General features: G+C 47.8%; 2 protein-coding genes across 8 annotated transcripts in view; one reads left to right on the top strand and one right to left on the bottom strand.

The window, feature by feature from the left end:
• Positions 1 to 459: 459 nt before the first annotated feature.
• Positions 460 to 16,901, bottom strand: CRYZL1 (crystallin zeta like 1). 4 transcript variants are annotated; one of them, XM_077192772.1, is made up of 15 exons: positions 16,737 to 16,901; positions 16,112 to 16,202; positions 15,371 to 15,442; positions 14,334 to 14,411; positions 13,700 to 13,772; positions 13,243 to 13,287; positions 11,963 to 12,031; positions 10,360 to 10,493; positions 9,532 to 9,643; positions 6,822 to 6,842; positions 5,234 to 5,332; positions 3,144 to 3,265; positions 2,819 to 2,924; positions 1,388 to 1,433; positions 460 to 669 (listed from the first exon to the last, which is right to left on the bottom strand). In XM_077192772.1, the coding sequence occupies exons 3-15, from the start codon at positions 15,434 to 15,436 to the stop codon at positions 570 to 572; spliced, it is 1,071 nt and encodes a 356-aa protein (XP_077048887.1). In that variant the 5' UTR covers positions 15,437 to 15,442; positions 16,112 to 16,202; positions 16,737 to 16,901; the 3' UTR covers positions 460 to 569. The 4 variants fall into 4 exon arrangements, with proteins under 4 accessions (XP_077048887.1, XP_077048881.1, XP_077048875.1 ...); XM_077192766.1 differs by lacking the exon at positions 16,737 to 16,901 and adding an exon at positions 16,582 to 16,694; XM_077192760.1 differs by lacking the exon at positions 16,737 to 16,901 and adding an exon at positions 16,463 to 16,687.
• Positions 16,902 to 17,174: 273 nt separating this feature from the next.
• The window catches only part of ITSN1 (intersectin 1), a 117,800-nt gene continuing 112,924 nt past the window's right edge, over positions 17,175 to 22,050 (top strand). For all 4 annotated transcript variants that reach the window (XM_077192746.1, XM_077192741.1, XM_077192732.1 and 1 more), the window contains exon 1: positions 17,175 to 17,345. The gene's annotated coding sequence lies outside the window, so the exon portion shown is untranslated. The remainder of the gene's footprint in view (positions 17,346 to 22,050) is intronic.

The following is a 22,050-nucleotide window of genomic DNA, read 5'->3' as shown; positions in this document are numbered from 1 at the left end:
ATTTACCAGGTTTGCTGCCTTAGTGCTGAGAGAAGGGAAAGAGCTGGGGAAAACTCCTGCTGTCAGTACCACGTCCTTCCCATCTGGCACCCTTGCCAACCTCCATAGTTTTGCCTGTTTTTCAATTGAATAACAATTTTAAATGTGGGTTAAGACCTTTAAGTGTAGCATTCAGTTTCAGTGCAGCCAAAAGCAAAAGGTAACTATAAAGGTAACTATTGGTAGAGGTTGGAGACAAAAGACTAATAAAAACATCTTTTTTTTCCCTCTTTAATTTCTTAGGGTTGGAAACCAATAGTGACTGAGTTTGCCTGTAGATGTTTCTGACATTTTCAAGTGTGGCAGGGCAGACAAGATTTTTATGTCAAGGCTGCTTCTTTAGAAGCTGCTGATGGGAACATTCTGCTCAAGGGAATTTAGAAACCCTGAAGTCATGGAAGCTTCAGAGACCATTTGAGCTAAGGTAGAAAGAATGTTAAAATTCTGTTCACTGCCTGCAAGTGTACACTGATTTATTCCACAAATACATTTCTTTATCTTCCCCAGGCTGAGAAATCAGAAGTTGTGTGTCAGAACTGGATGACTTGTCTCTTTCTTGCTTGATTCTTCTGAACTATTTCCATAGAAACTTTGGCTTCATACAATGGGATGGGTTCATCCAGCTGAGGCCTGAAATGAAACAGTAAAAAGTGCTGGTGAGCACACTCAGACCACCAGAAATATCACAGGACAGACTTTACTTTTTACTGTGTCAACCTCCCTCCTCAAACAAAGTAACAGGTTTATGGCTTTGCTCCAGCGCACAGAAGAAGGGAGGAGCCCCAGAGCAAACAGGAGTCACAAATAAATGAAAAGAGATCCTTCTTGCAGGGGAAAAAAGGGTGGTGGGGAGGGTTCTGCTCAGCAGCAGCTGTTATCCTGCTTTAAGGGAAGGGATCTTCCATTCCCACCTTATTATGGGAATCTTCCTACAACTTCCTGAAGCTCTGCTCAGGAGTGTTACTGCTGGCCAGAGTTTTCTACTTCTAATGCTGAATTTAAAAACCCACAAAAATCTCCATACTGTAGGGGGATAGAATATAAGAAAATAAAGATAGTGTAGAGAGTAATCTTACCCCTAAGGAGCTGCAGCTGGGCCAATTATCAAAGATTAGGAACAGGCCTGACTTTACCAGGCCACAGCTGTATCCAGTGAGAAGAAGAGGGCTATAAAAGAGTGGGGTGGTGGTGAGAAGGGAACTGGAGCCAGTGGCTGCTTTGTGAAGAAGAAAGAGTCAGAGCTCTGAGGAGCTGCCTGTGAGAAACACCCAGAAGGTGTGGAACTTTTGCAGTAAGGAGACAACAGCATGGAACCCCTGCAATAAGATGACAACACCACATCTCTCACCTGAAAATGCCATTTGATAATTTGTCCATGATATCTTCCAGGATGGGTATCCAAGAGGACTGTTAAGGAACAATAATGCTGGAGAGAAATCTCTTTCCAATCACATGTGCTGGTCATAGCCCTGTACTGACACAAACTCAGCAAGAACAAGGGAAAACAAAAATGAACCTCAATTCCAGGCTTTAGATCAGATTTGGGCACTTGTTTCTATATCAGAAACCTCCTTTCCTGAAATAGGATGCAGAAATGAAATATGGAATATTTCAATATGAAAATCTTCAGTATTTCAATAAGAAACACAAGTGCAGCCTGCACTAGTACAGCATCAATCAGTCATTAATCAATGACACTTATTGTGCAGAATGAAGAGAACAGATTTTGGGACCAGCTAGCTGCTGTGACAGTTCATACAGACACCTGATAAAAAGCCAAAATGGAGCTGGGAACACAGCACAGGCTGGAAATTCTTGGAGCATGCTGCCACGTGAGGGGTCCATGAGTCAATGACCACCAGCCAAGACTGTATTCAGTCTTTGTATGAAACCCAAACAACAAGGTTCATCCTTCATCTTTAGGGCAATCAGGCTGATACTTGAAGCTCAAGTTCTTTTAGAAAGTGATTAATTTGTGATTTTTTTCAGATGACAGTAGTGCCAGATGCTCCAGAATTTCACAAGATACACAAGTTCCTAAAGCCAAAAGTACCCAGACCTTCCAGGGCTGAAAATGTCCTGCCCAGGGAGCTCAGTCCAGCTGCATCAGCCCAAATGTAGGAGATATTTCTTTTCCTGTTCCCAACCAACATTGTCCCTCCATAGATTTCATGTATGAAACAAATCAGTACATCTCCTGTACATAATATTTCTGTACATTGCAAATAAAGGAAAAGTTAGGAAGCCAAAACACTTCCACTCTTGCAGTGAACACGAGTGCATTAAGTTTACAGGTGAGGCATCTAATGCCCAAAAGCACAACAACTAAAAAAAAATCCAAAATGGCACTTGCATAAAATAAAAACTTATAGAGTCAAATTTTCAATTAATTGGTTCAATAATGAACCAAAACACTGCATTTTTTCCCCAGAATGGGTGTTTTGCAGCCCTGCTTTTACTGAAGCTTGTAGACACATTTTCAAGGCCAGGCTGGACACTGGGCTTGGAGCAGCCTGGGACAGTGGGAGGTGTCCCTGCCATGGCAGGGGTGGCTCTGGATGAACTTCAAGGTCCCTTCCAACCCAAATCAGTCTGGGATTCCATGATGAATTTAAAAGGAATGCAGAAAATACCTTAAAACCTGAGTGTCTCTCGTATGTTATCTCCACCTTTCAGCTGGGTTGCAGCACTGAGCAGAGGAGAACCTCTCAGTGGGATTTCCCAGCTGTGTTTTCACTCCTTCCAGCACTGAGAACTCCACAGCACCACCAAAGGATATAGAGATACTTCCCCTGCTGCACATTGGACAAGTTCCACACCTCCTCGTTCAGGAAGGACACGGTGGCTCCCTTAAGGAACAAGGAATGGCTGTCTGGAGGATCCAGCTGAAGCAAATTGAAGAAAAATGCTATTTAGTTACGTTTTCCCATATAAAAATAAAGGTTAAATGGTTATTTTATAGAGATGGTTAAAACAAACAAAAAACACCCTTGCCCACTCTTAAAAGAGAGGAAACTCGTAACACTGACAGGTTGAAGCAACAGTTTAATGTCTGTGTGTCTGTCTGCTGTGGGACAAACTCCTCCCTGCCACAGCACCTTTACCTGCAGGTTCCTTTCGGTGGTTATCCAACGTCCCCCCACCCCAAGCAGGGTGATGATGTCGTGCTTGTGAGGCAGCAGCTGGCACCTGGAAGCTGGCTCATCCTCAGCACTGTACAACCTCACTGCAAGGGACAACAAATTCCTCTGAGCTCAGCAGAAAATGGGCAAAATTCAGTATGAATTTATTTCCACACCTTTCAGTGGAACTCGGAGGTTTTCAGTTGTTTCAGCTAAAATGGTTGAAAACCCTGAATTTATTATTTCATTTATACCCTGAGTATTTTATATATTTTACTCAGAATAATATTTTATTATAGCTCTGAAGTTACTATTCAGAGCAATATTCTGTTTATATTCATATTCATAATACTATAGTAACAATATAGACTGTAATATAGTATATTACATATATTATACTATATTAGAGTATACTATAATGTATATACTATATACTATATAATATTTATACTATAATATTGTATATTACATATATTATACTATATTATATAGTATATAACATAATAGTATATATTACACATAATATAGTATACTATACATAATATACTATATATAAGATATAATATATATAATATATAGTATATATAACTTAATGCATAATGTATGAAACACCAAATATAACTATAAAATATAGTATATTATACTATATCTATTATAATATATATTGTGTTTTATTATATAATTTAAATTTACAAATTATACATCTAGATACTATTATATATTTAGACACTATTACGTATTTAGATACTATTGTATATATAAATATATATCAGCAGTATCTTATATATCAAATGTACAACAATAATAATAAATATATACAATATCTAGTATAATAATATTTTACTTACATAACTCTGAATAGTAACTTCAGAGTCTTCACCTATGAGAGCTGGTTTCCAATAGAGGTTGACAGTGCTGTTAATTAGGGTTAATTTCTGTATTCAAACAAGGCAGCAAACCAATGATGTCACAGCTTTACTCCAGAGCCATTTTTAATTTCCAGTTTCAAAGAGAGGACTATTTCAGCCTCACTTAGCAGCTGCCTGGGAGGTGCTGGCAGGCAGCAGTGGGTGACAGAGGAGCTCTGGGAATGAGGGGATGCCATTGCCAGGTGTTGGAATATTACCAATATAGCTGGACAGGATGTGCCTGAGCTCATCTGGCCCTTGGTGCTGGACCAAACAGTGGCACTGTGGTGTTTCACCCCACAGACACTTTTGGCTGCCTGGGTGTGTGGTGTTTCACCCCACAGACACTTTTGGCTGGCTGGGTGTGTGGTGTTTCACCCCACAGACACTTTTGGCTGCTGGGTGTGTGGTGTTTCACCCCAGGGACACTTTTGGCTGGCTGGGTGTGTGGTGTTTCACCCCATAGACACTTTTGGCTGCTGGGTGTGTGGTGTTTCACCCCAGGGACCCTTTTGGCTGGCTGGGTGTGTGGTGTTTCACCCCACAGACACTTTTGGCTGCTGGGTGTGTGGTGTTTCACCCCACAGACACTTTTGGCTGGCTGGGTGTGTGGTGTTTCACCCCACAGACACTATAGGCTAGCAGGATGCTGCAGCTGGGCACTTGGAGACAAGGCAGGAGCTCTGGTGGTGCTGGGATGGAGCTTTCCCCCATAACAGGGGCTGCTCCTGGGGTTTCCCTCTGTGGAGAAGCTTTGAGGCGATGGTGAAGGAAAGGAGTCGGTTCTGATGGAGGGTTTGGATCCAGAGCTTTATTCAGGCCTCTGAATGCAGCACCAGCTCCAACAGAACTCCCAGAACTGCGTGGTTGCTGCTCCTTTGAACCCCGGGGAGAGGGGCAGGGAAGGGGCAGGGAGCCACCAAGCAGGGACAGGAGGGGAGGGACAAAGGGACAAAGGACACCTGGATGGCCCAGTGCCCCCCAGGGACAGAGGGCATCCTTTGGATCTGCCAATCACTCAGCGCTGTTCTGGAATGCCAGGACTGACAGACAGTGCTGGGAGGGGAAAGGAGAGGTGACTGACACACCCGGCAGGGAATTATCAGGGAATTATAAAGCCTGAAATCGCAAGCCAACAGCCAGGGAGGCAGCAGCGCTCCGTACCTCCGGCATCCAGCACGGTGTCCACGCCCAGCCCGCCCGTCTCCTCCAGGCAGCTCTCGGCCACGTCAATCTTGCCGTGGGACACATCGATCACCCGGGCTGCCAGAGCAGGACAGCAGCAAAAACCACTTCAGACCCAGGGAAAAGGAGTTCAGGTGCTCAAAGCTGAGAGCTCAGATCCTGAGCAGCACACGCAGTTTCTGCTCTCTGCAGGTACCACAAACGGGTTTGCAGCTACACCCAAAAAGCCTGGCACATCTTTTTTGTCATTTTCAACACAGTGCAACATCAACACCAAACAGTATGAATGCAGAGTTAATTCATGAGTCTGTTGGCCCAAAAGGATAAAATGTGGCAAATCCTTCCCTAAGTTCATTTTTTGCTATTCTTGTCCAAGTCCTGGCTCTCTGGGTCTTTAATTGTGAAAAATGCATGTATTTTATGATTGGCTTTTCACAAATATTAAAATGAGTATTATATGTGTTGTGTTAGAGCTGTATTAATTCTCTTAATTACTGTGTTAAATATAGTTTTAGGTTATAAAAATTGTTAAAATAGAAACTCTGCTATGTAGGATACTTTTTTTTAAAAGAAAGGACTCGCAGCAAGATCTTGGCCACAGGACCCCTGAATCTTTCAGAGAAAGAGAATTTATTGCTCCATTATCAGGAGAAATGAGCTTCTTCCTGCCTCACTCAGCCATGATGACACCCTTAGGATTCAGAGGAAGCAGCTGACACTGCCCAGCCAGAATCCTGTGTTTGAATGGAATTTATGCATCATGTGTGAGGTGTATGAATATGCAACAGGCTGTTGCTTTTAAGGGTTAATCCTCTGTTAACGTGGGGCCTTTTTTGGGCTTGTGCTGCCCAGAAAAGGTACCCAGACTGTCTGTAACTCTTTGTTCTTATTGTCTCATATTGTCCTAATCCAGATTGTCCAAATTATTATTACTCTAATTGTATTACTATTTTTATAACCATTTTATTACTATTAAACTTTAAAAAAATTTAAAACCAAGTGATTGGCGTTTTTAACATTAATTAAATGTTTAGATGAAAGAATTTACATCTGCTCTTGAAATATTGCTGAACTGAAAGCCACCAACACATTTTCCTGTCATGCATCTCTGATGCCCTCTTTATAGCTGGTTATAAAGATGAACCACAGAATCAGGAATGAGAGAATCCTGGAATGGTTTGGGTTGGGAGGGACCTCAGGGACCCCATCCCACCCCTGCCATGGCAGGGACACCTCCCAGTGTCCCCAGTGCCCAGCCTGGCCTTGGGCACTGCCAGGGATGCAGGGGCAGCCCCAGCTGCTCTGGGCACCCTGTGCCAGGGCCTGCCCACCCTGCCAGGGAACAATTCCTCATGGCCAAGATCCCACCCAGCCCTGCTCTCTTTCAGGTAAAAGCCATTTTTAATATTATGGCAATAACACAGAGAAGGAGCAGCCACAGGGTTTGTTTCATCATTATGAAGTAGAACAAACATTTAGAAACTAAACAGGGCAAGGACTTGAGAGCAAAATGAGAACTGAAAGGACATCAAACAAATGTGGAGCCTGAGCTCAGATCTGCACTCACCCACCAAAGGCTGCCGGACTCCTGCAGTGGGATCCCAGCAGCAGGGACGGGAGGAAGGAGGGAGGGAAGAAAAATGCAAGGAGCTGGTCATTAAGGATATTAACAAGTCATCAATAAATGCCTTGGGTTTGGTTCTTTTTGTCCCTTCAAACCCCCAATCTAATCACAGATGCATTCAAATCCCAAGTAATTTCCTCTTTTCTTTTCACTGAAGTCAAATGATTTCACTGTCAAAATTTACTACAGATGGGATAATAATTAATTAAATATCCACATTCCCCCTATGCAAACAAACCCCCATAATATCCTTTTCTTCTTAGTTTCCTTCAGTCAAGAAGTTAAAAGGTTTTCCTTAACAGGGCAATTTGACATGGTATTATTTCTGCAAATAATTTCACTTTTGGAAAATAATTCTGGTTTCATAGATCCAAAGCCTGGCAATCAAAAAGAAAAGGACAGAGTTCCACCATTGTGAGTATTTTCTGATTTCTGTATAGCAAAAATGTCCAGTTTTGTTCCTTAACTCAGTACAATTGTTCAAACAGTACTTATCAAAATCCTGGTCAACTTCCTTCCTAAAAAATGCTGGGAAAATTTCTCACCATTGTGGAAAAGGCCAAGTAACAAACTGTAATATAACTTTCCATAATCCTTTGTCACTTATGTATTTCTCACAAAATACTGGTAAATGAGTTCAGTTTCTTCTGCTGTGCCTTGCACAGCTTCCAAAGTAAGATTTTTCTGACTGGCAACACTTCAGTTTCTCTCCTCCTCCACTGCTGGAGGCACAGAAACACCAGGATTCCACAGCCTTCCCCAGAGTTTGCTCTGGGAGGTTCTAAGCAGAGGCATCCCCTGAGAGCTCAGTGCTGGTGGCACAAAATAAAACCTCCCAAAGCCAACTGAAAGAAAAGCAGGAGGAAATATCTGTGTATGTGCAGATACTTTCCCTTGGCTTCTCTAACAGAAACTCATCCCATTGCTTATGGAATAATCTGTCTCCAGCCTCAAACACAGGCATTAAAATGTCACATTTTGTTAAAATCCCCTCCTTCATTCTATTATAACTTTTACTCCAGGGATTACTAAAGACAAAATAAAAGCCCCATCCTGAAACAGTACCAGAACTTCTACTTCAGGCACTGGAATCACATTAATTAACAAACAAATCAGAAAGTCTGAACACTTTTAAAAGCTTTTTCCTTTTGCACTTGAACTGTTTCTCTCTTCAATGCTGTACTCAGGTTCTATTTCTTTATTTGAAATAAAGTTGCAGTTATCATTTTTCCCCCTCAGCCATTCCAGGAAGCAGCTTGGTATGCTAAACATTGATAACACAAACTGCTGCTCCCTGAAAACTGCCCAAAACTAACCAAAAACCCACTGAACAAGCACAAAACTGAAAATCCTCCACCCACACACACAAGAAGCCAATTAGAGCTTGGGTTACTTATGCTCTATTTGACATTAACATTCAAAAACCTTAAAAATGCTGCAAAAAGTTCTCAGGACTGTGAGAATAAAATTGCCAAATCCTTTCCTAGCTCATGACTTTTTCATATGATTAGCAAAATACACCCATAAAATGTTACAAAAGGAAGTTTCAGGTCTTCAGTATTTCCTCTTTGGCCCTGTAACAGCTGGTGCAACAAGGCTCTGCACAGCAACAGCATTGCCAAAAATCTTCCAGTTCTGATGTCTGTCATGACTGCTAGTGCAGTAAAATATGGAAACACAGAGACAGAAAAAAAGGCTGCTGAAACCAAGAAAAAATAGGGGGTTTTGGGGGTCAAATTGCAAAAAAAACCCAAACCAGTGTTGTTCTCCAGCTCCAGAGAAATGAGTCTGGCAGGTGCTGCAGTGGCAGCCCTGGGCTGCTGTGGTGCCTGCAGCTGTAACCACACAGATGGGGCTGCACAAGGCTCCCCCAAAGGCATCTTCCAGTTCTGTAGCTCCTGTGAATGCCAACAAAAACCATACTCTGAAAAAGAAACCTGGCAATCACACTGCAGCACTTGGTATTTGCAGGAGGACGTAGCAGGCACCAGTTTTAACCTTTTGCTGCAGTCCAGCCAGACTGACAAGCCATCCTTTATTTTCAAAATGTCAGAATAAAGGAATATACCACTTTCCTCCACAAAACACCACCAAGATTTTGATCAGAAAAGATTCTTACACAGAGTATCTTCTCATGTTGTTTTCAGAGGGAAAAAACCCCAAACTTGAAGTATGAAAGTCAGGGAAGAATGCAAGTGTTGTGTGTGAGGCAGCTCCTTTGGAAAGCAGGAGAATGCAGAGCCTGTGCATGTCCAGCTGACACTGACAGAGCCCTGGCAGGAGCAATCTGAGGTGCTGGGTGTCAGGTGTGTGAGCTCTGGCACACGCTGGGGAGTGGTGAGTCAGCAATCCTTCCTTGCACAGCAATCACATGGAAAGATTCCCTCAGCACCTGGGCCAAAAGCCAGCACTCAGCACCTCTGGGAAGTACTGCCAGCCATTACCACTGAAATGGAGAATTCAAATGCCATTAAGTACACCTAAACCAGAAATTAAACACCTGTGGAGCACAGGACAAACCTGAAAACTGTTTATTTACACTATTTATCAATTTGTGTTTAATTTTTATAGGGGTAAGTCTCTAGACCTGACAGAAAGAAATATTTTGAGACATTCTTTAGGCCAAACTTCAGCACTGAAAGATAAAACTCACCCCCAGCAGGCCTGAGCCTCTCCAGGTACTGCTTGTCCTCCAGGCTGTGGGCAGTGGAGATAACTTTGGCCCCTCTGTGTTGGGCCAGCTGAATTGCAATGGTACCAAATGGCTGAGGGGGGAAAAGCAGGGTCATTGATTAATTTATTCATTCATTTATTTACACCAACAATTTGATGTTGTTTATTAAAATTATATTGTAAAGGCCAGTCAGGAGAATACCCAGAAATTAACTTACTCCTGCAAAAACCCCACAGCTGAACCAAGAATTGAATATTCACAGATCTGCTTCTGTCCTAAGTGAGGCCAAAACAACTCTTCAGTGACTGGGAAGCTCTGAATGAACTTTTGGTCAGTAACTGGTTCTTGTCATCAATAGAATAGCTCAGATTCTACTTTAATTACCACAGCCACCTTCACTGCAGCTAGAAGTCAGAGCTTGAAGGGAAAAAGCTCCAAGGAAAAGGCCCCAGCCACATTTACATTACAGAACCTTGGCTGAGGGGATCCCACATCTTCATTAGCACCAAGAACTGCAGGGATGCAAATCAAATTATTTATATCCAAGAAAAAGTAAAAAGCAGAGCTGGGAGAGGACTGAAAAATAAGGTATTTTCCTGCAGTTATCCCTGAGGACTCAGGGCAAAACTGTGTCAGTGCAGGACACCAGAACACCCTCCCTGTGTGCACCCCCCACTCCAGGCAGGACAATAGCCCTGGGGAGCCCAGGGACAGCCCTTCCTGCAAAGCCAGGAAAGGAGGGGCACTGCCAGCACCCCAGGAACGCAGGGGATGTGTGCAGGGGGCTGTGTGACCCCAGGTACCCACACTTGCTCCATCCAGGACGAGGACACTGGTGCCAGGGGACACCGGGGCCAGGTAGTGCAGGGCCGTGTACGCGCGGAGCCCGTCCCGGAGCGTCCCCGCAGCCTCTGCCCAGCACAGCTTCTGGGGCTTGTGAGCTGAGGGACAGACACAAACACACCTCAGCAGCTCCCAGGGGATCCCCTGGAGTGCCCTAGAGCTGTCTGCTCACTGGGAGCAGCAGGCAGGCAAGGAGAGAGTCAGTTCTGGGGGTGCTCATTAGCTGAGGGTTTATTGAGGGTCCCACCCCTGGGAGCAGCGTGGTTCCTGAGGGAGAAGGGAGAAAAGGGGAGAGGGGGAGAGCCTGGGGAGAGAAAGGGCCAAGAGAGAGCAAAGAGCTAAGACAAGCTCTCCTTCCTCACACAGTTTAACAGGGAGATTCAAGGTGGGCACAGAATCAGACTTGGGCCCATGGGGTTACAGATACCTGATACTGCAGGGGAGGAACACATGGAATAAACTGTACATGACATTTTCAAAGGGTGACACAGAGCAAACCATTTAACTAAAATGTAACACCACACACACCAACAAACACAGCAAAGAGATGGTAAAAACCCCAGCAAAACCCCTGGGCTTACTTAGCAAAAGTTGTCACAGTGAGTCAGGAAGGCTCCCCCTGCAAACAGGTCACCAGCCCTGGCTCCTGTTTCCTCTCCTATTCAGAAGCCATGGAGAGGATATTTTGCCATATTTTACACAATTAAATTAGGGATTCATCTTTGATATAACCAAGTTTAAGGGAGCCACCTCATAACTACTCAGAAATTCATGGTAGTCACAGCAAACACAACCCAAACTTAGATTTTTAGAAGCAGGGAGGTTTGGGTTGGAAGGACCTCAAAGCCCATCCAGTGCCATGGCAGGGACACCTTCCACTGTCCCAGGCTGCTCCAAGCCCTGTCCAACCTGGCCCTGGACACTTCCAGGGATGGGGAAGTCACAGTTTCTTTGGGAAGAGCAAATTTTGAGCAAAAGAATAGCTTGGTCAAGGTAACAAACTGCTGGAAGAAGAGCAGAGACTCCCACATTTAGTATCCTACTCATTAAAGTAATCTAGGCCCAGAAAGGGAAAACTGGAAGCTCACAATAATTGAAAACAACGTTTCAATACCAGGCTTTCCCTGACCCTCATCCCTGAAAATTCCAGTCTCCATTTCCAGTCTCCTTGCTTCACCCCATCTGTTAGTCTGGTCCCAGGTGATATTCCTGGACTGAGTCAAAGGGAAGAAAAAAGCAAATTTCTCCTAATTAAATTTTTTGACAGCTTAGGAAAAAATACAAAAATGAAGCAACAGAACAGGAAGTTAGAAGGGAAATAAAAGGAAAAGGACAAAACCAGGGTCAGCTTGTGTGGTTTAGGCCATCATGAACTGTGAAATGGTGACAGCAAAGAAAAAGCCCTTGAGTTTTCAAACTTCTGTGACTTGGTGGGGCAACTGGAATTTTGGAATGTTGGAATGAAAGGAGTGTGCCCAGAGCTCCAAGGTAATGGGGTCCCTTTTAGAAAAGCTAAAACAAAGTCTACAGTAAAAATTATTATTAGCAAAATGTATAATCTACAAACCCAAATAATGCTCATGAACCAGGATAACTTCACAGACACCAGACTCCTCGGAATCCAGGGGCAGAATTCCTGAAAAAAACAGGAGCACAGACCTTGAATTTCACACAAGCAATCATTCCAACCAAAGCATTCTCCCAAGGAACTCCCTGCTCCTGTTTGGGTTCAGGCCCCTCTTGGCAGGTTTAGGACAGGTCAGAGACCTTGGCCAGGTCCCAACCTGAGGAGTCCCTGGGCACAAGGAAGTTCCAGGGGTGCTTCTACAGCATTTTGGGATTGAGGGAGAAAGGATGGGGACACCACAGAGTGCTGGCTGGTGCTGGCAGCTGTCATTTTTGTCTGGTGATGTCTGAGCTCATTCCACACTCTGAGTGCTCCCCTTCCACTGCAGGCCATGGATCACAGAGCAGGGATCTGAGGCATGGAGCAGCCTCCTCTCCCTCTCCCATCCCAATTCCTGACCCACCAAGGGCACAGGAAGAAGCAGAGGATGAACACACAGGAATGTCAAGTGTTAAATAGCAGGAATAAGAAAGAGGAGGTGCAGGAAAAACAAAACTACCCAGGGAAGGCAGAGAAAGCAAAAGCAGAGTAGGCAGAAAAGCCCCTCCATCCTGGTTATAACTGAGCTTTTCACCTTCACTGGCCACAGAACTCTCCTGAACAGGAGGTTCTGGCTCCATCTCCTGAATTAACATCCCCTCTATTCCAGGGAAAACCATTCTTTTCTGCCCTCTCCCCCCCAAATCTCACACTCCATTTAGACCAAAGGGCTTTGCTTTGCAAATTTGCCTGCTGTGTGCAGTCTTTCCCAGCTGCCATTAAAAATGTGCTTGTGCCCACCTGGAGCTGTCCCCAGGGTTTCTCCAGGGAACAGCCCAGAGCAGTTCCTGTGCCATGAGGGAATGATGCAGGAAGGAGCACAATGCCCAAACACACATCTCCCCCATCACCTCCACTCTGTCCTGCTTTCAGAACTTCAGTCATCCTCTAATCCTTTCATCCAGCACACAAAACATAAACATGTGGGACAGAATGCTCTAAGAAATAACCCCTCTCTCCTAAGGCATCACTCACAATTTGGTGGCTAACACAACATCATATTTCAAATCCTAAGGGAACACTCTTAGAACAGAATTCCCATTTATAAGTTTATTCCTGTGACAGCAGTTTAATTTTGAAAATACATGGTCTATTTAGCCTTACCAATTATTCTAAGCTCAGTCATTCATTATAAAAAGATGGCTGTTGGTGTCAGTTGAGGCAAACAGGCATTAACTTACCCACCACTTCATCATCTGGCTGGAAAAAGGTCACCTTGCTTCCAACTCACCATGGAGAGGTGAAAAGGAGGGAAGAAAGGAGGAAGAGAAATATTTAGAGCAGGAATGGGATATGCAATTGGAAGCACTGGTTATCACTAGCTCACAAAACTAAAGATACACGTTTATTGTGAAAAAACATAATTCTGTTGATTACAATTCTTGATTGACTCTTGATGCCAAGCCCAAATGGTGAATTCCCAGACTTTGGCACAAGGAGCTCCCTGCAGGAACACACAGGGGGTGTCTGAGAGCCAGGCTGGACTCTGCACCCCAGGGCAGTGGTACCAGCACTGGGAGAGCAGCCAAGGAAGCCAAGAGCTCCTGCTCCTGAGTGCTCTATAGCCACAGAGAGTTCTGGGCTCTGAGGGGAACCCCTGCTCCCTCCCTCCCTCCCTGGGCACTGACACCCACTCACCTTCCAGCACAACTCCTGAAATTTCTCTCCCAACAGGCACAAGTTCCTTCTTCAGTTTGATTTCTGCCAGGAGCTAAATGAAAACAATGCTGGCAGCATTCTTGCTAAAGCTCTGCATTTATAAATGAATTACCATCTTACAGTGTTGGATCACCACAGGAAGCTTGGGCCATTACCAAAATGTTATCCAGGGCAAGGAAGTGCACACGTTCTTCAGTATTAAACCATGGCACTGAATTCTGCATTTAAATTTAGAAACATTAAATAATAAAAGCAGGGACTTACTACCAGCCAAGCCAACCTGGGACTTAGATGAAGATAAAAGGGATTTACTGCAAGAGATCTCCCAGCTGACAACTGATCTGTCTCCATGAATTAGGAATCAAATTCCAGATGCTTTTTAATCAGAGCTGTGCAAGAAGCCCAGCCCAGTCCTGTGCCTGTGGAAACCTTCCCTGAGGACCCCCCTGATGGGGAGACCCCTACAAATTCTGTGCCCCCTGCCAGCAGCAAAGGCCATGGAACACATGGGGTCTGACTATTCCCTGGAGAATCACAGCCTGAGCTTGTGCCAGCCACCAGCCAAGGCCATGGAACCACAGACACCCCCAGCAAAACAACAGCCAGCAAATACCTTTGTGTCCACGCAGCTGAGAGCACAGGCTCTGACCTGCACCTTCACCTCGTGGTCCCTGCTGGGAGGAAGGTTCTCCTAGGACAGAGTGAACAGGTCCTTGTTACACACTGCGTGTGCCCCCAGGAGCTTCTCCAGCTCCTGAAAGCACTTCTCCACTTCTTGGGTTGTTTTGTGGGGAGAGCAGGCAGGTTTTCTCAATGAAAAGGGGTTTACAACATCATTTTGAGTACAATATTATTATTATTATTATTATTATCATCATCATCATCATTAGCATTATACTATTATTGCAAACTGGTATATTACTATACTATATTATATTATTATATTGTATTATATTATGTTATATTATATTACATTACATTATAGTATATTATATATAATTTATATTATATATTATATATACTATATATTACATAGCATATAATATTTTATATATATATTTATATATATATAATATATATATATTACTATACTATATTACTATATTACATTGCCATATTTTGATATTGTTATTGCAAATTGACCACTAGACCTTACTAAACCTCATCAGCCACTGACATTATTTATCTGTTGAGGTTTTTTTTCACTTTATCTGAGGCACAAATCCTGACAGACCCACTGAGGTCAATATTCAAGTCCCAAATGAAGTCCAAATGTTGTCAAAGGAACAACCCCAGTAAGAAGTGGTGTTCTCACCCCAAACCTGATAGATTCCTCATCTCCATTTCTACTTGTTCAGGGACTAAAATTCAGCCAGGAATGTAGACCCAGGGTTTATTTTTCCTGTCTGCAAAGCTTGTTTGTAAAGTCTGGACACCAAAACTGCAGAGCAGTGGTCTTGGAAGTGCTGCCTTGATAACAAAATGCACCTCCCCTCCCCTCCCCTCCTTACCCTGCCTGGGTGTGCAAGGCTCCCACCAGTCCTTCCCCAAGCCTGTGCAAGATTTCTGTGCCTCAATTCCCCTGTGGCACCCAGCCAAAGTCTCCTGTCCCACTGCCTGAGGGACAGAGCAGTTCTGAAGGGAACTCACTCTTTCCTGGAACACAAATGTCATTTCCTCTCCAGGAGAATGCTGCTGAGCATACAGGGCCTTCATAGTGACCTGAAAAACACAGCAACCAAACTGTGACAGCTGCAGTGGCTGTGGGCAACCAAGGCACTAAAGCCCTGCTAAATTAAATTAAATTAAATTACAATTACAATTAAATTAAACTATTCTATAAGAAATGCAGCCACTGTTTGCAGGCAATTTGAGTCTTTGTGATACAGAAACTCTAAACCAGATCAACAGGTTTAGATGTCCATAACAGAGAAAATCCTCAGGACAGAGGATCACAGAATCCCAGACAGGTTTGAGTTGGGAGGGACCTCAAAGCCCACCCAGTGCCACCCCTGCCATGGCAGGGACACCTCCCACTGTCCCCAGTGCCCAGCCTGGCCTTGGGCACTGCCAGGGATGCAGGGGCAGCCCCAGCTGCTCTGGGCACCCTGTGCCAGGGCCTGCCCACCCTGCCAGGGAACAATTCCTCATGGCCAAGATCCCATCCAGCCCTGCCCTCTGGCACTGGCAGCCATTCCCTGGGTGCTGTCCCTGCAGGCCTTGTCCCCAGTCCCTCTGCAGCTCTCCGGGCACAGCAGAACAGGCCCTGCAGCACCCAGGATTTATTGGGGAGCAGTGCAGGGGCTCTTTGCCACCCAGCCACACGACTCACACCGGGGCACTGCACAGGGAACACAGGGAACTCCTGTGCAGGAATACAGGAAAACTTACATGAGACTTCACCCAAAATCACCACTTGGCTTTCCCAGCTCCTCTCCTACTTGGCCTCTCCTCTCCCGTGTGGTCCTCAACGAACAGGAACCTTTAGAAAGGGAAAAAACACAAACAACCAAACAGTAAAATTGAGTTAACAAGGAAAAGGGAAAGAAGGGGCTAGAGAAAGGAAAAAACAACCAACCAACCAAACAGTAAAATTGAGTTAACAAGGAAAAAGGAAAGCAGAGGGTAGAGAGGCAGGAAATCATGGCACCATTGCTGCAGCTCTAACCCCTGCGGGAGCACCCGAGATCTCCGCACGTCGGGCCCGCCCCGCCACCCCCGGGGAGCGACCCCGGCCCGCACCGAGAGGCTCCGGCAGCCCCGGACCGGCCCTCAGGGGCTCCGAGCGAACCCGGCCCGCACCGAGAGGCTCCGGCAGCCCCGGGGAGCCCTCAGGGGCTCCGAGCGGACCCGGCCCGCACCGAGAGGCTCCGACGGCCCCGGGCCGGCCCTCAGCGGCTCCGCGGGACTCCCGAGCGCCGCGACGCGCCCGCGGTTGCCATGACACTCCCTCACTTCCGCCTCGCCCTCAGGCACCGCCCCCCGCCCTGCAACCAATCATAGAGTCTGGCAGCACCCTGAGCGCTTGCGATTGGTCGCAGTGGCCGCCATTCATCGTGAAAGCCGAGGTGGGATTGGTCCCTGCGGATGTCACTCATTCAATGAGGTGAGGAGGGAGGCTACGGCGCCCGGTGGGACACCGCCGGGGGGAGAGAGGAGACGCCGCCTTCGATTGCCCCATGAGTTAACTCCGTATGCACAGCACAGGCCCCGCACCGCTCCCTGAGCGCTGGCCCCTCAGCCTGGCACAGCCGAGATTGGTCGGGGAGGCGGGATCCTGCCGCTGTCCCGGTCTCTGATTGGTACAACGTCCTGCTAGTCACGCGGGGGGCGGGCGGAGGTCGCGCGTCAGAGTGGGGCTGTCTGAGCTCTGATTGGTCGAAGGATGTGGGTCTCCGCCCCTTTCTCGAGTTCTGATTGGTGGTACTCCCTGTCCGTCACGTGGGGGCCGCGGCCGCGCGTCAGTACGGCGGCCGCGAGGGGCTCCTCCCCCCTCCCCTCAGACGGGGCGAGGGCGGCGATGGCGCGTCCGGCGGAGGCGGCTGCGGGCGCCGCTCCGGCCCCTCCGGCCCCTCGGTGCCCTGGCCGCGGCCGGGGCTGTGAGTAGGGCCCGCACAGACATGAGGTACGGCCCGGCGGGACGGGGCCAGCGGGGGGCGCGGGCTGCGAGCGGCGGCGGTTCAGCCCAGGCCGGCGGGGGGGCAGCGCCGCCTCAGCCCCTCACGGTGCCCGGGCGTGTCGCGGTGCCAGGGCCGGCTCCTCGCCTCCCGGGGCGGGCGGTGAGCGATGCTGCGCCCCTCGCTGGGGCCGGCTGCCTGCCGCGGTTCCCGTACCGTGTGGCGGTGCCGCCGCGGCCATCCCTGCGCTGGGATCACCTTGGTCCCGCTGCCTCCGGCCGCCGCTGCCCGCGCCCGCTGCGCCCTGAGCCGGGGAGGGAGGCGAGCCCTGAGCCGGGAATGCCATTCCCTTGGGAGTGCTGTCCCTTAGGGTACGGCAAAGGGCGCCGCGGAACGGGGCGATCAATGTGGGAATGTTGTCGGGGCGTCAGGAAAGGAAGCCGGTCCCGTGGATGGGGCTGTGTCCCTGTGTGTGCCTCGGCTGAGCAGGAGAGGTTGTGGATGATATTCCCTGTGGATATCTTTTGTTCTGGTTCAGCTGCTCCTTTATTTGGGGTGAAATATGGGGTTTGCTTGTGGAAAACAGTATTTTCTGTGAATTCCAGCCCCATTAAGGGAAAACTCTTCTATGGTTCATCGGAGAGTATTGTTTAGTAAATAATTCCAGTTAGTGAAGCAACCGGCATTCCGGGTGGGATGGTGTGGCCCTCATTAAAACAAGAAACACTCTGTCCTCTATCTCTTCCCACTGTCCAGCTCCAAAGTGCTTTTTGTCTGGAACTTATATGGCAATAGATATTTAAGGCAATACCTTAAAATATCCTACCTGTGGATATAAACTGAATATATATTGGAGTCATGCTCTGAATGGATGCATTTTCTTAAATCAAAAAGCCAAACTGTATTTTGGGTGTTGATGACTCTGGAGAGTGTTACTTCACAACATCTTTCCTTCTTTCTTTTACCTTTTCTTGTAGTCACCTGTAACTTCCCTTGCTGGGTATGACCTGGTGATGTTCTCACCCAGGAAACTTCCTTAGGACCCGAGGAGCAGCTGGGGCTGGGTCAGGAGGAATTTAGGTTGGATTTTAGGGCAAGGTTCTTGCCCAGAGGGTGCTGACACTGCCCAGGCTGCCCAGGGAATGGGCACGGCCCCGAGGCTGCCACAGCTCCAGGAGCCTTTGGCCAGCGCTGCCAGGGATGCCCAGGCTGGGCTTGCTGGGCTCTGGGCAGGGCAGGGCTGGCACTGGGGGATCCCTGGGGGTCCCTCCAGCTCAGGCCATTCCATGCTCCTGTGATAGTTTATACCAGGGAATCGATCCCAAATTCTCCTCTCACTGTTAAAGCTTTCCCCCAGAGCCCTGTGGGAGGTGTGGGAGGAGAAGCCTTGCCTGGCTCTGTGTGCCCATGCCCAGCTGCAGCAGGGGGTACCCGCCTGTGGATGTGAGCAGGTGCCACAGGTAGAGAAACCAGCTGCATTTTCTGTTCCTCAGAGCTCAGGGCTGTGAATCCCAGCAGGCTGAGGCAGCTCAGGCTGTGTGCCCAGCCCTGCAGAGCCCTCCCTGGCAGTGCCAGCCTGCCAGGCTCTGCTCAGCCCTGAGGTGCCCTCCCTGGCAGTGCCAGCCTGCCAGGCTCTGCTCAGCCCTGAGGTGCCCTCCCTGGCAGTGCCAGCCTGCCAGGCTCTGCTCAGCCCTGGAGTGCCCTCCCTGCCAGCCTGCCAGGCTCTGCTCAGTCCTGGAGTGCCCTCACTGGCAGTGCCAGCCTGCCAGGCTCTGCTCAGTCCTGCAGAGCCCTCCCTGGCAGTGCCAGCCTGCCAGGCTCTGCTCAGCCCTGGAGTGCCCTCCCTGCCAGCCTGCCAGGCTCTGCTCAGCCCTGCAGAGCCCTCCCTGGCAGTGCCAGCCTGCCAGGCTCTGCTCAGCCCTGGAGTGCCCTCCCTGGCAGTGCCAGCCTGCCAGGCTCTGCTCAGTCCTGCAGAGCCCTCCCTGGCAGTGCCAGCCTGCCAGGCTCTGCTCAGCCCTGGAGTGCCCTCCCTGGCAGTGCCAGCCTGCCAGGGGTTGTGTTTCGTGCCCAGAGCGTTTGTGAGCAGTTTCTCAGTGTCTGAGGCTCAGGCTTGCCCAGAGCTGAGTGGGCTGCACACTGCACTTGCTGTCCCACAAGCCACACTCCGTTCTTTCAGCTCCTGTGGTCCCTCTCTGGTGTCCCACTGCCTTGCACTCCACATAAGGTCCTTTGCAGAGTATTTGCTGGGTTTGCCTGAGAATTTTCCATTCTGTTCTGGTTCCTAGATGAAGGAAGGATTGGGGTCTCAGAGCCATGACCTGCAGTGCCTGTTCCCTCTCTCGCTGCTGTTTGGTGGCCTTTCCTTAATGCCTCTAATCCTGCAATTAGGATAGATTTGGAGTCAGGCAAGAATGTGAATCTAGCAGTGAAATGGTTCTGAATCATGACGTTGGGCAGCCTTTTATGGCCTGTCTTTGTACTGGAACCAGGGATTGGAATTTCAGCTTTTAGGAGGATAACACCAGGGAAAAGAGAATAGAGGAATAAAGGGGAAAAAGTTAAGGAAAATACAAGCAATGGGTTGAGGAACAGGGAGATCAGTGGGGTGGAAGTTTTCTGTAAGAAACCCTTCCCTGGCAGGGTGGGCAGTGCCCAGAGCAGCTGGGGGTGCCCCTGCATCCCTGGCAGTGCCCAAGGCCAGGCTGGACACTGGGACAGTGGGAGGTGTCCCTGCCATGGCAGGGGTGGCACTGGGTGGGATTTAGGGTCCCTCCCAGCCCAAACCAGTTGGGATTCTGTGATCAGGAGTTCCCAGCCATGGACATTTCCCCGTGCTGTGTGCAGTGGCAGAGCAGGGTGAGCCAGCAGCAGGTTGCTTTGGGGGACTCCTCTTTGGGGTGGGTCACAGTTGTCCTGCTCAGAACCCAAGAGCTGTGAGGGCTTTGGTTTCTTTTTCCCATGGAACAGGCAGGGGCTGCCTCAGCTGCTGTGTGTGCTGGCAGCTTGGAGCGCTCGCTGCTCTTGTGTTGGACACAGCTGCTGAACTTGGGCTGCCCCCTCCACGGCAACTTGGTTTTGTTTTTACTTGCCAAGCATGAAATTGGGGGGGGTGGTGGACAATCAGAAACGGGCTCCAGGCTGAGAGCTGCTGATGAATGACTTGTGCACAGGAAAGCTCAGTGAGAGGTGCTGAAACCTCTGTGGGATCTGTGGCACAAGCAGTTAGCCTCTTTGGAAAGTGCACTCGGTAGAATTGAACAAGAGTGTACTCGACTGCACTGGTTATTTTTGGCTGGCCTTGCCTCTCTAGGGTTTGCATTGCAGGGGGAAGGATTTAGAGCAGTGTTTGCCTCATCCACAACCACCAACTGTGAGGTTTGGGAGGGCACCACTGGAGGTGGTGCTGGACCCACCTGTCTGGAATGAATCTCTCTGGAGGGAGCTCTGGGTGTGGCAGGGCTGGAGGTGCTCGGGTTCTGACAGACAAATTCCAGCTCTAGCTGCAGGAAAGCACTAATTACTGATAGTAATTAGAAACTAATCTCTCCTGTGTGAGCAGGGCATTGTCTGGCCCTCCAGAGGATCAGCTTCTTGACCAGAATAGAAACTTTCTATTTAATAGAAATTAAATAATTTTGAGTGGGAAGGAGTGAAGAGAGGTATCCTTGGGCATTCTCAGGAAGACAAGTTATTCTGGTTTTGATGCAAAGGGTGCATTTTTACAGCATTACCTTCACTGCAGTCAGTGAAAACACAGAAAACTTGACTGACACAGTGCATCCATGGTTTGGTTTTCTCTTATCAAACTTGCATCTGTTGGATATTATATTTTACTTTTTCATGTGCTGTTTTTAAAGTAATTGAATTAATTAGTGTTAGTGTCCAAATGGACATCTTTTCTCTGTGAACTCTGCTTTTCTACAAGTTGTGTGATAAAATATGAGTCTGGAATTGTGAAAAAATCACAATTTCAGAGTATCTGAAACCTCTGTCTGTGCTGTGTTTCTCTTCAGCAGCATTTCCAATCCCCTCTGCCTGCATTGTCCCTCATGGCTGGGTGTGCCCACAGTTGTGAGAGCTCACCTCTCCATCCTGGGAGTTGGTAAGAGCAAGGGTTTGTGGGATGGCAATCCTGGAAAATCAGGGGCCTGCTGTAGATTCCATATTGCAGGGAAATATATTGCTGCTGATAGTGTGGATTAGCAGATCCTAATGGCACTAGTAAAATCATTCCACTGGAGACAAGTTGTCTCAAAAGTTCAGGTTTTCCTTTGGTTTTGGTCCTTAAGGTTGCCATGATTTCAGATGATAATTTCCATGATGTTCAGACATCGAGGTTTTCATCTCTCCCTCAGTATCTCTGAAGGATCCAGCCCTGGGCACGACTGTAAATTGCCTGCCAATGCCTGGGCAGGGGTTTGGCTGTGCATCACCTCAAGGTGCAGGTTCATGTGCTCCACAGAAATGCACAGTTTGTAGGAAATAGTTATGGATACACAACTAATACAAAACACACAGAACACCTGGATTTAAAGCTGTGCTCCCTGAGGGGGGTTCCCGTGGAGCCACCTGGAATGGTTGGCTCCTCCCTGCAGGACTCACAGTGAGCCTCCTCTGGGGCACGTGGGTTTCTGTGCTTCCATACAGAGCTGGGAACATTTACTGCATTTAAATATTCCTGAGAAATGATCCAAGCTGCCAGGGGGCAGGGTT

The sequence above is a fragment of the Agelaius phoeniceus genome, chromosome 2 (assembly GCF_051311805.1).
Source record: "Agelaius phoeniceus isolate bAgePho1 chromosome 2, bAgePho1.hap1, whole genome shotgun sequence".
In the NCBI taxonomy this organism is placed as follows: Eukaryota; Metazoa; Chordata; class Aves; order Passeriformes; family Icteridae; genus Agelaius; species Agelaius phoeniceus.
The sequence above is the reverse complement of the archived record's forward strand: the minus strand, read 5'-3'. Positions and strand labels throughout refer to the sequence as shown.

Excerpts from the sequence above, each read along its gene's own strand:
- CRYZL1 (XM_077192772.1), bottom strand. The coding sequence starts at position 15,436 with ATGAAGGCCCTGTATGCTCAGCAGCATTCTCCTGGAGAGGAAATGACA. Across the intron at positions 10,494-11,962 it reads GGTTCATGAGCATTATTTGG|CTCACAAGCCCCAGAAGCTG; the intron begins GTTTGTAGATTA and ends TCTGTCCCTCAG. Across the intron at positions 3,266-5,233 it reads CACCGTGCTGGATGCCGGAG|TGAGGTTGTACAGTGCTGAG; the intron begins GTACGGAGCGCT and ends TGTCCCTTGCAG.